This window comes from Rousettus aegyptiacus, unplaced genomic scaffold, assembly GCF_014176215.1.
Source record: "Rousettus aegyptiacus isolate mRouAeg1 unplaced genomic scaffold, mRouAeg1.p scaffold_m13_p_7, whole genome shotgun sequence".
In the NCBI taxonomy this organism is placed as follows: domain Eukaryota; kingdom Metazoa; phylum Chordata; class Mammalia; order Chiroptera; family Pteropodidae; genus Rousettus; species Rousettus aegyptiacus.
The window spans coordinates 98,943,789-98,958,658 of NW_023416310.1; the positions used below are offsets into that span (position 1 = coordinate 98,943,789).

Sequence of the window (14,870 nt, forward strand, 5' to 3'; positions counted from 1 at the left end):
CCCATAGTTAGACGCTTAAGCTAAATTTTGAAGGACAAGTAAGAGTTAAAGAAATGAAAGGTGATTGTGTTAGAGTCAAGTCTTCCAGGCAGAGAAAATGGCATGAACAAAAGCTTATATAGCTGAAGATATATTTGTTGAGTAGTGGTTTGAACTACTTTTGAACAAAAGTTCTATTTGACTCTATGTTTTTTCGTTTCTCTTTTCCATAGGGCCCAGTGTTTTGCATAAAAACCAAAGTAAATTAAATTTGTTTTATACCAATTTTTATTAGGCCTCCTGCCAAATTTCCTGGAAACTCTATCTGTAGTTGTCTTAGGCAGTGTGCAGTACTGTTGTTCATGCCTATGGATAGAGTTCTCTTGCTGCTAAAGAATTTGTGTTTTGTTCCCTAGACACTATTGAGTTTCTTCATGTAGCTCCCTTGAGTATACCTTGTGCCCTTTGTCTGATTTAAGACTCTAGATTTCCAAGTAAACAGCCTACACCTCATGGTATTAGAAAAATAAGAACAAATTAAGTCTAAAGTTAGCAGAAGGAAGGAAATTATAAGGATTAAGGCAGAGATAAATGAAATTGAGACTAGAAAGGCAATTAAAAAAACAATGAAACTATAAGAGTTGGTTTTTGGAAATGATAAAATTGACAAACCTTTATCTAGATTAAACAAAATAGAAGACTCAGAATTATAAATGAAAGAGGAGACATTACAAGTGATACCACAGAAGTATACAAATGATCATAAGAGGCCACTATGAACAATTATATGCCAACAAATTGGATAACCTAGAAGAAATGGATAAATTTTTAAAACATTCAACCTTCTAAGACTGAATTAAGAAGAAATAGAAAATCCAAACAAACCAATAATGATTACGGAGAATCAATCAGTAACCAAAAATCTCCCAACAAAGAAAAGCCCACGACCAAATGATTTCACTGGTGAATTCTACCAAACATTCAAAGAAGAATTAATACTAGTCCTTCTCAAGCTCTCCCTGAAACTTGAAGAAGAGATAACACTTCCACACTCATTTTAACAAGACCAGCATTACTCTGATACCAGATAAGGAGAGTACAAGAAAATACAGGCCAGTATCCCTGATGAATAGTGATGCAGAAATCCTCAACAAAATACTAGCAAATTGAATTCAACAGCACATTAAAAAGATCATATACTGTGATCAAGTGAGATTTATTCCTGGGATGCAGGGATAGTTCAAGGTACACAAATCAATAAATGTAATAAATTAATAGAATGAAGGATGAAAATCATATAATACTCTCAATAGATGCAGAAAAAGTGACAAATTCAATATCCTTTCATGATTTAAAAATCCTAATAAATTGAGTATAGAAGGAACATACCTCAATGTAATAAGAGCCCTATATCACAAATACACAGCTAACATACTCAACAATGAAAGATTGAAAACTTTTCCTCTGAGGCCAGGAATAAGTCAAGGGTGCCCACTCTAATAATTTCTGCTGAGCATAGTACTGTTAAGTCCTAGGTAGAGAGTTAGGCAAGAAAAAGAAATAAAAGTCATCCAGATCAAGAAGGGAGAAGTAAAATTGTCTGTCTTTGCAGATGACATGATCTGAATATAGAAAACTCTGAAAACTACAAAAAAAAAAAAAAAAAAACAAACCCAAAACCCTGTTAGAACTAATAAACAAATTTGGTAAAGTTGGACGATACAAAAATCAGCTGCATTTCTATACATCAGCAATACTCTACTAAAAAAGAAATAAAATAATCTCATTATAACAGCAATAAAATACTTAGGAATAAACTTAACCAAGGAGGTGAATCATCTATACACTGAAAACTATAAGACATTCATGAAAGAGACTGAGAAAGACACACATAAATGAAAAGATATTCTGTGTTATAGATCCAAAGAATTAGTATTCTTAAAATGTGTATGCTACCCAAAGCCATCTATAGATTCAGTGTAATCCCTATCAAAATTCCAATGACATTTTTTACAGAAATAGAAAAAACAATCCTAAAATTCATATGGAACTACAAGAGGCCCTGAATAGCCAAAGCAATCTTATAAAAGAGCAGAGCTGGAAATATTACACTTTCTGATTTTAACTATATTACAGTGTTATAGTAATTAGGACAGTATGGTTGAGACCCATAGACCAATGGAACAGAATTGAGAGCCCAGAAATAAACTTGTGTGTATATGATCAACTAATATTTGACAAAGGAATCAAGAATAATTAATGGGGAAAGGATAGTTTCTTTAATACATGGTGCTAGGAAAACTGGTTAGCCACATACAAAAGAATGAAATGCGCCCCCACTGAGAAAAATTAATTGAAAATGGGTGAAAGACTTAAATGTACTAGAAACCGTAAAATCCTAGAAGAAAACGAGGAAAACCCTTCTTGTCATTGGTCTTGGCAATGACTTTTCGGATATGACACCAAAAGCTTAAGCAACGAAGGCAAAAATAAACAAGTGGGACTACATCAAACTAAAAAGCTTTTTCACAGCAAAGGAAACCATCAACAAAATGAGCAGGTAGCCTACAAAATGGGAATGGGAGAAAATATTGGCAAACCATATATCTGATTAATATCCAAAATATATAAGGAACTTGTACAACTCAATAGGGAAGCAATGACATAATCTGATTACAAACTGGGAAAGGGACATGAATAGACATTTTTCCAAAGAAGACATCCATATGGCCAACGCATACATGAAAAGGGGCTCAACATCACTAATCATTAGGGAAGTGCAAATCTAAATCACAATGAGACAGCATTTCATACTTGTTAGAATGGCTATTATCACAAAGACGAGATATATTGGGGAGATCATTTTGTAAGTTATGTAAATGTCTAACCACTATACTGTACACCTGAAACTAATATAATATTGAATGTCAGCTATAATTGGAAAAAAACATGAGATAAATGCTGGCAAGGTGGCAAGGATGTGGAGAAAAGGGAATCCTTGTACATTATTGGTGGGAGTGTAAATTGGTACAGCCACTATTGAAAACAGTGTGGAGATGTCTCAAAAAATTACAAATTTAATTGCCATACAGTCTAGCAATCTCATTTCTGGGTATATATCTGAAGGAAAAAAAAAAGAGAAGGAAATTCCAACATTTACAACAACAAGTAACGACCTTGCGGGCATTATGCTAAGTAAAACAAATCAGACAAAGAAAGACTAATACTGTATGATCCCACTTGTCTATGGAATCTAAACAAGCCAAACTCATAGAAGCAGAGGGTAGATTGGAGGAGTCGGGGCAATGGAAATGGGGAGATGCTGATCAACTCCTACAAACTTCCAATTATAAGATGCATAAGTTCTGGGCATCTTACGTAAAACTTGGTGACTGTAGGTAGCAATACTGTATTGTATACTTGAAAGTTGCTTAGAGAGTAGATCTTAAATATTCTTACCACACACACACACACACACACACAAATGGCAACTATGTGAAGTGACAGATGTGTTAACTAACTTTATTGTGATAATCATTTCTCAATATATATATGTATAGCAAATCATTACATTGTATGTTTTAAATTTAGACAGTGTTATATGTTGATTATATCTCAATAAAACAAAACAAAACAAAAAAGATACCAGGTCTCTCACCAGATTGTATTTTGCCTGGTGTAGCCAACTCTAGTAATTGCTGAAGGGGAGAGCTCAGGGAATAAGTTATGTACACAGAATTTCCCTCTCCCCGCACTTTCCATTGTTAGCATCTTTTCTTTTTCTTAAATAACTTCAAAAAGAAAGTTATCCTGCTATGTCCTTATTGCTTCTTTTCCTAGTTACCACACGTTTTTATATCTTTCCCCAAAATCATTGACTGGGATTTAACCTCTTCCAATAGTTCTGCTTCTTCTCTTTTGCATAAATCAGCATTCGCCAGTCTGTTCTGAGGAAGATTTTCTTAAGATGCTCTCTGGGGAAAAAGAGCGCTGTACCCAAGTGAGTTTGAAAAATGCCATATAAGACTGATTTGCCCCCCTCTGAGATTCATAATACATACAGGCATATTAAAATCTCTGAGCAATCTTGCAATTAATTTGTCTAACTGAGAGTTTCCCATACAAATTTGACTATAGAACCCTCTTTGGTTATTGTTACATATAGACCGACTGTTTTGTGAAATTTGTTTTGTAAAATACTGGCCCTTTGCTGAAGTTTAAGTGAATAATCTTAATATTAGTCAGGGTTTTCCAGAAAAACAGAATCAATAAGATATGTGTATATATAGAGAGATTTATTAAAGAAATTAGCTCATGTGGTTATGGAGGCAGAGAATTCCCATAATCTGTGTGTAAGCTAGGGAACCAGGAAAGCCAGTAGTATAGTTTAGTCCAGGTCCAAAAGCCTGAGAAACAAGAGCCACTGATGTAAGCCCGGCACTCCAAAGGGCTGAGAACCAGTTGCTCTGATGTCTGAGGGCAAAAGATGGACAGTCCAGCTCAAGAAGAGAAAGCGAGAATTCTCCTTTTTTTGTTCTATTCAAGGCCTCTGTGGATTGGATGACGCCCACCTGCACTGGTGAAGGACATCTTTTCTCAGTCTACCAATTCAAATGCTAATCTTTTCTGGTGAAACCTTCACAGACACCCCCAGAAATAATGTCTTCCCAGCTATCTGGGCATTCTTTAGCCCAGTCAAGTTGACACATTAAATTAACCATTGTAATCTCTTTCCTATTCATTCATTCATTCATTCATCATTCATTCATTCATTTTCACATGGACCACAGTCTGTATCTGGGAAAATTTTAATTCAGGTTTAGGCATGAGTTTCTCTTTCATTAAAAAAATTTTAAAAATTTTTTAAATTTTTCTTTTAATTTTATTAGAAAAAGGAATACATTTATTATAGAGCATTTAGATAATATAGGTGAGCAAAAGGTCATCTATAATTTTAATACATAGTGGTAACCATTGTTAATAGTTTGGAGAACATCTTTCTTTTCTTTAAAGTATACATCTCAACCAGATTTTTTTCTTTTATCACTATATTGAACAAGTTTTCTATATTACTAACTGTTCCACAATGTTATTTTTAGTGGATGAATAATATTCTCTTTGGTTTATTTTTTTTAAACAGTTCCCTGTTGTTGGATGTTTAGCTTTTTTAATTGCTCATGTAAATAACACCTGCAGTGGTTACTTTTAGAGCAGTATAGAATAGTGGTCACAAGCATAGACTGGAGCCAGGCAGCCTGGTTTCAGATCTTGGCTCCAGTACTTACTAGCTGTGAGAACCTGCACAAATTAATTCATCTCCCTGACCTCACTTTTGTCAACCATAAAATGAGGCTTATAATAGTTCCAGTCTTGCTGGCCTGTTCAGAGGTTTAATAAGTAAAGTGCTTAGGAGTAGAATTACTGATTTCAACAGTATGTAGCATAATAATAATGATACCTATACCTTAGATATTGTTTTGAGACCCAGGTATATAATGAACATTCTTTAAGTGTTAGCTATTATAATGATGAAGATGATTTGCTAAGCACTATGCTCAGCTATAGGAGTATGGCATAAGATAAGGGAGTTAAAACGTTGCCCTCGATGAAACATGCATTCAAGCAGTGTTCAAAGATTATATCAAATTCTAAGGTATTTAAATGACTAATTTTAAAAACTAGAGTGGAATGGGTGAGGCAGGGGACCTGAATAAATCCTTTATTGATCTGGATGAGTTTAATGGGAACTGGAGAGAGGTATACTTTTTTTAAATGAAGTCCTGGTTAAAGCATCTTGTCATCCAGAGATTAAGCTAATGAAATGTTACATGATATTCCAGGGACCCGGGGTTATTTCTTGCATTGTTTTCACATTCCCCTCCCTCAATTTTAAGCTATTTTAGTTCACACGTGTTCTTTGCAATTTATGAATCACGCAATTCACAAGTTTCCTATTCTTTTTACTTCCATGGTAGAGAATGGACTGTTGGCATGGTAACCACCCTGCCTTCCTCCTTTTTTTGCACTTCATAGCTCTGTTCTGGTCAGACCAACAGCTGCTTCTGGGCAGCAGAACCCTAATAGTTCTTTGGCTCCTGACCATCAAGCCAGTAAGTGGGGATGTGGTCCTTTTTGGAATACCACACCCTGACCAGGCTTGAAAAGGAGAAACAGTTTTTCTAGGTCATCGTGACAGTTTTAACCTCTCATTTCACCATTGCAAACAGTGCTGTTCTCATCTTTTTTTTTTGGATGATCTGCCACTATGCCTTTATTACTTGTAGTAGCCATCTTAGTACATTTTTTTTTTTTTTTGGTAACAACTTTATCAAGATATAATTCGTATACCACACAATTCACCCATTTAAAATGTACAATTTAATGGCTTTAAGTAAATTCATAGTCATGCAACCAATAATCAATTTTAGAATATTTTCATCACCCTACAAAAAATCCTGTGTACTTTAGCAGTAATCCCCTTATTTTCCCTATATCCCCTTCCCGCTAGTCTGGGGCTACGACTAATCTTTCTGTCTTTATAGATTTGCTTATTTTGGAATCATATAGTATGTGGTCTTTGGTGACTGGCTTCTTTCACTTAGCATAATGTTTTCAAGGTTCATCCATGTTGCACCATATCTTAAGTATTTTAGTCCTTGTTATTGCCGAATAGTATTTCATTGTATGGGTATACTACATTTGACTTTTGGCTATCATGAATAATGCTGTTATAAAAGATTGTAAGCTTTTGTGTGGACATACGTTTTCATTTCTCTTGAGTATGTACCCAAGTAGGACTTCTCGGTCATATGATGATAACTCTTATGTATAACCTTTTGAGGGACTGTCAGACTGTTTTCCAAAGCAGCTATACTATTTTACATTTCTACCAGCAGTATATGAAAGTTCCAGTTTCTCTGTATCTCCACCAGTACTTGTTATTTTTTGTTTTTGATTGTAGCCATCCTAGTATATGTGAGGTGGTATCTCATTGTGATTTTGATTTACAGTTGTCTGATGACCAATATTATTGAGCATCTTTCATTTGCTCATTGGCCATTTCTGAATCTCACTGGGAGAAATGTCTATTTAGATCCTTTGCCCATTTAAAAATTATATGTCTTCTTAGTACTGAGTTGTCAAGAGTTCAAGTTCTTTATATATTTTATATACAAGCCTCTTATCAGATACATGATTTGCAGAATTTTTCTTTTGTTCTATGGTTTGTTTTTTCACTTGCCTGATGTCCAAATTGTGTCTTTTGAAGCACAAAAGTTATAAGTTTTGATGTCCAATTTGTTTTTTTTCCCTTTTTTGTATGTGTGCTTTTGGTATCTTATCTAACAAACCATTGCCTAATCCAGTGTCATGAAGATTTACTCCTATCTTTTCTTCTAAGAGTTTTATAGTTCTAGCTCTTAAATTTAGGTCTTTGTTTCATTACAAGTTAACTTTTGTATATGCTATGAGGGAGTGGGTTCAACTTCATTCTCTTGTATGTGATTATCCAGTTGTCCCAGAACCATTTGTTTAAAAGACTATTCTTTCTTAGTTGGCACCTTGTCAAAAATCAATTTACTGTAAATGTGAGTGTCTGTTTCTGGATTCTCAAATGTATTGTATAGATCTCTATATATCTATCCTTATGCTATTATGGCACTGTCTTTAGGTTTGTAGTAAGTTTTGAAATTAGGAAGTGTGAGTCCTTCAATTCTGTTCTTTTTCAAGATTGTTTTGGCCATTTCAGGTCTCTTGCATTTTCATATGAATTTTAGGCTCAGCTTGTCAATTTCTGTGAAGAAGCCAGCTGGGAATTTGATAGAAGTTGTGTTGAATCTGTAGAATAATTTGGGGGAGTATTGCCATTGTAACAATATTAAATCTTTCGCTCCATGAAAACTAGAGGTCTTTCCATTTATTTAGGTCTTTAGTTTCCTTCAACTGTTTTTTTATAGTTCAGAGCATAGGTTTTGCACTTTTTTGGTTAAATTTAGTCGTAGGTATTTTATTCTTTTTTGATGCTATTGTATATGGAATTTTTTTAGTATTATTTTTGGATTGTTTATTGCAAGGGTGTAAAAATACAATTGATTTTTGTATATTGACCTTGTATTCTGTAACCTTTTTGAAGTCATTTATTTGCTCTAATAGTTTTTAAAGCATTCTTTAGGATTTTCTAGTCACAAGATTGTTATCTGAGAGTAGACATAGCTTTATTTATTTCATTCCAATTTGGATGCCTTTTATTTTATTTTCTTGCCTAATTGCCCTGTCTAGCCACTAATCATATTTTATTATAAGCAGTACAGATACATGTGATCATTCCTTCCTCCTTGAAGCCCTGTCTGCTTGGATTCTGGGACACGACACCCCTTTTTTTTTTTTCCTCTCACTGGCTGCTTTCTCATCTTTTTTGCTTGTTCTTCCTCTCCTCTTAACCTCATGACCATCTCCTACCTCTAAACTGCAGACTTATGTATCCATTTGCCTAGTCGATAACCCTGCTTCGATGTCCAACAGGCACCTCAAACTTAATATATGCAAAACTTAACTCTAATTTTAAATTTTCTTCTTTGTGGAAAGAAGAAAAGAAATAAGTTAGCATTTACTGAATATTTACTATTAGCACTATTCATTATCTTGATTATAACATCTGAATTCTGATACTCAGGGTACATGAGTATCAGTTTGGTGAGTTTGATTCTGGAGCCTGAGCTTTCTTCCTAACAGCTATACTGTAAATCTCCACAAGTCACAAAATGTATAGCTCCATTTCTTTCTCTTCAAAACTGTCCTTTGTAGTAGTGTGATATCTCAGAAAAAAAGGATCCCATAGGATCTCTGGTAAATGAAATCAGAAGTGCTTATGAGCCATGCAGTGCTTAGGAGACACCTTCCCCCTTTTCCATGCAGAGTGGATGCATGGATAGCCCCAGGGTAAGCTTACCTCCAGTTTCTGGCAGGTTTCTCTTGGTTATTTTCCTAGGTTAGAGTTTCCATGGCCTTGGAATACACTTCCCACCCATCAGAACTGCTCTCACTCATTTGCTGAACTGGATTCTCCATCTTTATTTCTCATTCCTCCTTGTCTCTTTCTCATTTCTTCATGAAGTGCCAGCTTCTGTGGGTTTGTGTAAGATATCCCTCTTTGACATTTGCTTTTTCAGCACCCAGCATTGAAAATTTGCTCAGTATTTCTGACCCATCTGTTTCAACACTTTCGTCATAAAATATTTATCATCAAAGAAAAAAATTTACCTGTACTTTAAGATAGCAGTGATAACTTCATTTCCCCCTAAAATCTTTAGTAGAAGTGAAAATGTCCAAGATGAGTTTATTCGTGTTGGGAATACATTTTTACAATAATTTTTGTCCAGATTAAAAACCAGTCTATTCTCAGGTGGCATCTGCAATCTCATTTGGTCCCCATGATGTATGTCCCAAGGTAGCTAAGAAAGATGAAAAAACTGTGGTAAAGTCATTCATCTCCATTCTTATAACCAGTTAGGGGCAGAGACAGTTGTGTTTCCAGTTGAACTGGCTTATTCCGATAAAATTTGTGTGTAGGGTCTGCTGTCCACTGCAGTGTGAGGTTCCACTCCTAGGTTTTGCCTCTTGGTGCTTGGAGGTCTCACCTTTTCCAGAAGCCCCCTCACTGATACCTTATGCCATGTGATGAATCTTTCCTGACCACCTTTCCCTGTATTGACACTAACCTGTTTTCTGTCATTTCCCATTCTAAGTTTCAGCCAATCATAAGGCATTGTGGTACTATATCTGAATTCAAGACTCAAGCTTCTGTAGCTGTGGGCCACCTCTCTGAGCTCCATAGACCAGATATTTTCTAAGGGCATTTGTAGCTGTAACCTCCTCAGGTTGTATGATTCTGTTTCTCTGATAAGTGAACCTGGACTAATGCCTTAATAGTTGGCAATGGTTTAATATGGTACACCAGAGATGGCCAATTTGTATCTTCTCTTCCATTTATCAGTAATGGCAGACTCATTTATCTCATCACTCTAATATTGAACCCTATCATGACCTCAGACTTCTTAATACAATAAAGTGTTCTGAGTAACTTCTATCAATGGATCATAGTTGAAATGTATTTGTCCTCCTTGTCATCCCTCCCATCAATAGTGCTTCAGTCTAAAGGAGGGACTAGTGGTGTTGGGATACCATAGAAGTTAGGGGCATGGGTTCTGGAGTTCTTCTGCCTGTATTCAAATCCTGTTTCCACTGCCTCCTTTCCATGGGACCTTGGAAAAGTTACTTCTCTGGGCCTTAATTTCTTTGCTTGTAATATGGGGCATAATAACAGTCTTACCTCATAAGGTCGTAGAGAGGATTAAATGAAGTAATATGTGTAAAAAAGTGCTTAGACCAGTGCCTGGCACATATAACTCAATAGATGTTAACCACTATATTAATAGTAGGCATGATAAGGACTTGGAAGGCTGGTAGAGGAAAAATTCTTGGATTGACAGGGCCTGCAGCACCCTTTCAGTCTCTAAAGTAGTCAAATATCCATTCTGTCTATGAGTGTGGATTGATCTCATTTCAAAATTTGTTCATTTGTTTAGTAAAAATTTAGGGTGTACTGTGGGCTAGGCCTGCAGGTGTCTAGAATTTAACAGTAAATTAGTTCCTTTCAGAGTCAATAGTGTAGTGGGGGTGACAAACATGAAAAAAGGCAGTTACAATATTCTTAATAATTACAATGATTGGAGTTTGTGCAGGGTCTTTAGGAAGCACAGTGTGCAGGTAGAGTCTTTTTGGTGATAGTGTTAAATCTGGGTGGGAGGAGATCTGGAGAGTCCTCCAGATCTGGCTGGTGTCTTACCAGTACTGCACAGGCAGTGGATCTCTTGGGGGAATTGTTAATACTTGTTCTCACTGGTGGCACATGCTCATGCCTCTTGGCATTCATTCAGTTACTTGACTGACAGACCTAAACTTTTCCCACTGCTTCCTGAGCTGCTGTCCCCCCATCTCAGTCATAGTTGATGGAGTGGGGAGCAGAGAGGTGAAGACAAATGGAGGAACTCTGAATTTGCAGCCACAGACTAGTTGGATTTCTCTGGGTGCCTTAGGAAAGCGTGAGTGTCAGGCTTGTCAGGGACTTGGTAAAGTTGATGAGTCCCTCCCCCTGCCTAACTTGAGATAGGGCAAGTCTCTATGACAGCCTTATATGGTGATAGTATGAAATTTGGGTGGGAGAAAAAATGCCCTTGTGTTGCTGGGGTAGGTGTTGGTGCTATGACCCATCTTGTCCCCTCACTGGTGTCTTAACAGTAAGCAGCTGTTGTGTGACGTGATGATTGTGGCGGAAGATGTCGAGATAGAAGCCCACCGTGTGGTCCTGGCAGCCTGCAGCCCCTACTTCTGTGCGATGTTCACAGGTATGGTGAGGGGAAACAACCCACAGTTCCGAGGTTGTAGTGCCCTGGGAGACTATTGAGGGCGGTAGCATGAGGGGAGGGAGGAAAGAAAGGCTGTGACATCGACCATGAGGAGCTTCTATGGGCCAGATATGTGCTTTGCACTATGGAGGACTCGAAGCAATCATAGTCTCAGCCAGGCCAGTCAGGAATGCAGCCTCTTGTCCACCTCTGAGGCAATAAAGGTAGAATCGTGTAGTCCGTTAGTTCTTAAACTTTGGAATGCATTGAGGTCATATGGGGAGAGTGTGAAAAATATAAACCATTGGGCTCATTCCCAGGGCTCTGGTCTCTCATTTTGTAGATGGGGGCCACACAGAGTATGAGTGGAACTTGGCTTCTTGATGGCTGGCCTGGTGCTCTACTGGCTGGCTCACATCCTATCCTTCCTTAGCCCTTCCTTCCAAGCAGGGGTCGTAGACTTCCTGTGGCATATACAGGAGAGTTGGAGAAGTGATAATGGGGCCTGGGGTGGGGGAGAGTAAGACAGGAATATTCATCATCAGTCATTCAGTTTTATCACCTTTGCCAGCCTTCCAGGGAGTCCCTGTTCTCTGAGCATACCACATAGCTTTGTCCAACTATTTTACATGTGTTACTTCTGAGACTGAATTTCCTGAAACCCGTGGGCTGAGCTTCCAGTCTGTAGTGCCTCACAGCACCTGCTCTGAACCGGTACATGTAGTGCTCTATAAATCACTGCTTACTGAAGGCCAGCTGGACTGGGGGAGATCCCGGACTGGGTCAGGTGTCCCTTTCACATGCTCGCAAAGTACCCGTGCTTCCTCTGAGTGTGGTCACTATCACTCTGCCTTCTTGTCTGTTTCCTGGTGTCTGTAGTACCAGTACTCTCTTATACATCAGCTGCTTCTCATCCTGCAATTTATAGCTCAAGTCTCCTCAGATTGGCCTCCTCTGATCACCCTAGCTGTAGCTTCCCACTGTCTCTTTTCTATCCTATAACTTGACTATACATTTTTTTATAACATTTACCACTATCTGAAAATCACGTTCATCATTTACATGGGTTTATTCTCTCACTAGAATATAAGCTCTATGAAGTCAGGGATGGTGTTGGAATTGTTTGTTACTATATCCTGAGTACCAGGTACACAATAGGATTCATAGTTTTTAAATGAATGAATGAAATGTTTTCTCACACTTGATTGTGAGCTTTGGGTACTTGGGAACCATATCCTGTCATTGTTGAATCCTCTGTGCCCACTACAGGGCCTGGTATTTAGGAGACAGTGAATAAATACAAGCTGAAAGAATGAATGTGGGCTTGCTAAGAATGGATGAATGTAGGCATATTTTTGCTTAAATAGACTCTTACCCCTTTCTTAATATAGTGCACAGCCTGCGCCGGGCAAGAATAGTTCCTGTTGGGGGAGACTTAGCACTTATGTTGTGAGAGTTCCTCACATGTGTGTCCTCCTTGGGTCATCACATGAAGGAGCTGGTCTCAATTCAGAGCTGTGCCTCTGCAGAGTGGATCAAGCTACTCTTATTTTACTTTTAGGCCAGGAATTCCACAGTGTAGCCTGGAAAACCAGACAGTTTCGCTACCTGAAAATTTTGAGCCTCATTCTCTTTAGAGTACTCTCAAACCTTAGTAGTAATGATTTTTATCCATCTCTTTTTTAAAAAAAAAAAAATATTTCATTTTGTCTGCAACTGTTATTTAGCTAAAATTTCAATAGCTATTTCTGCCAGTCATTCTTCTCTCTGTGTGTGGTTTGGAAATTCCATTGTTGAGAGAGGAATCTGTTTGGAATTTCAGTGACTTATAGTGTTGGCTCCACTTTTTTTTGCTAATAAACTTGCCTCTTCGGTAGTGGAAGTGCCTAAGCAAAAAAAATCACAGTGATATTAGAAATGGAGAGAGAAGATGCTTTGGGGGCAGGCCTGGATTCTAGTAATTGATGGGAGGAGAGAATCAGGAGAAAGCAATCTAATGTGATGCCCAGCCCAAGCCTTGTTTTGAATCTGGTTACTATATAGCTTTCCATCTTCCCTTCTACTTACCCATTCATCCATCCAACCAACCACTGTTCACATATGTTTATTGCAAAAAAATTATAATATGTGGGCAAGCAAAAAATTTTAAAATTACATGTAATATAACAGCTAGATAAGATTATAACTTACATCCTTTCAAATTTCAAAGTTATAAATATATGCATACATTTACAAATATATAGACAAAATATATATTTTTTAACATTAATGACTTTATATATACACAGTCGAATAGCTTTTTTTGATGATGTATTTTTTTAAAAAGTTCTATTCATCTTCCTATAATATCCTTCCTCCCTGCCTCTTTTCCAGCCTGACCTCATCATCCTTCATTACTGCTGAAGCACTGTTTTCTCAAGAAGACCTTCCATAACCCCCTTGGATTAGGTTAAATCCCTTTGCTATTGCTCTCACGGTCCTTTTCACATCTCTTCAGTATTACTACTTACTCACTACTTCTTCAGTATCTGATTTTCTTGGTCAGCCATAAGTTTATGATGTTAAGAGCTATGCCTTTTATATGTATTGCTATATCCCCACTGCCTTCCATGTAGCAGGTGTTCAATGAAAATTTGCTTAATCGAGTTTAACACTGTATTGTGAATATCTCTTTTTTTTTTTTTGATGAAATCACATCTACATCATAATTAAAAGGGTTTCATAAGAGCCCATTATATGTATTCTAATTGAAAATCTATTTCCTTATTGGTTGGAAATTACAGTTCTTTCTAATATTCGGCTATTATAAATAATACTATAATGGGTATCCTTGTATCTTAATCTTTATTTACATTCCTCATTGTTTCCTTAGAATAGATCCCTAGACTAAGAAATATTTGAGGATGCATGTTTTGAGGACTTGTGAGACACATACTATAACTCCACAACTCTGGAACAGTTGTACCATCTTTGCTTCCATCAGCAATATATAAGACTTGTGTGTTTTTTAAAGCCCCTTGGCTTTGTTTAAACGTTGGTAAACAGGCACAAAAAAAAATAACATTGTAAAATTTTGTTCTAATTATCAAGTTAAGCTTTAAAATGCATAAAATTAGTAATGAAAAGACCCAGCTAACTCATGTGAAGTCCATTTCTGTTAGATGTTTAAGGTCAAAAAGAAAACAAAACACACGTGACTTTCTTCTGACTTAAGTGATGTGATTACAATCTTTTACTCAGGCTCAAAGTGTTTTTTTTTTTTTTTTGTCCTCTGAGTTTATATGGCCCAGATGTCCTGTGGTGGTTCCAAATACCAACTCCACTCCTTAACTATGCCCTCACAATAATTTGGAATAAATGTCAAATCAAGGTCTGAGTGCCCATAGGAGAGTGTCCAAGGTCAGCCAGTCTGTGAGAAGATCTAGGATGGGCAGTCAACCTAATAGTCTTCTACTTCTTTAGCATAGAGTGATTCGAGAGGCCACCAGT

General features: G+C 36.9%; 1 protein-coding gene across 23 annotated transcripts in view; it reads left to right on the forward strand.

The window, feature by feature from the left end:
* Window positions 1-14,870, forward strand: part of KLHL3 (kelch like family member 3) — a 228,709-nt gene that overhangs the window by 131,797 nt on the left and 82,042 nt on the right. For 17 of the 23 annotated variants that reach the window (XR_004951879.1, XM_016160622.2, XM_016160625.2 and 14 more), the window contains one exon: window positions 11,275-11,381. The exons of the other annotated variants lie outside the window; for them this stretch is intronic. Coding sequence is in view for 14 of the 17 variants with exons in the window: in XM_016160622.2 (XP_016016108.1) it covers window positions 11,275-11,381 (107 nt within the window). In the remaining 3 variants the exon portion in view is untranslated. The remainder of the gene's footprint in view (window positions 1-11,274; window positions 11,382-14,870) is intronic. 23 annotated transcript variants of the gene reach the window in all.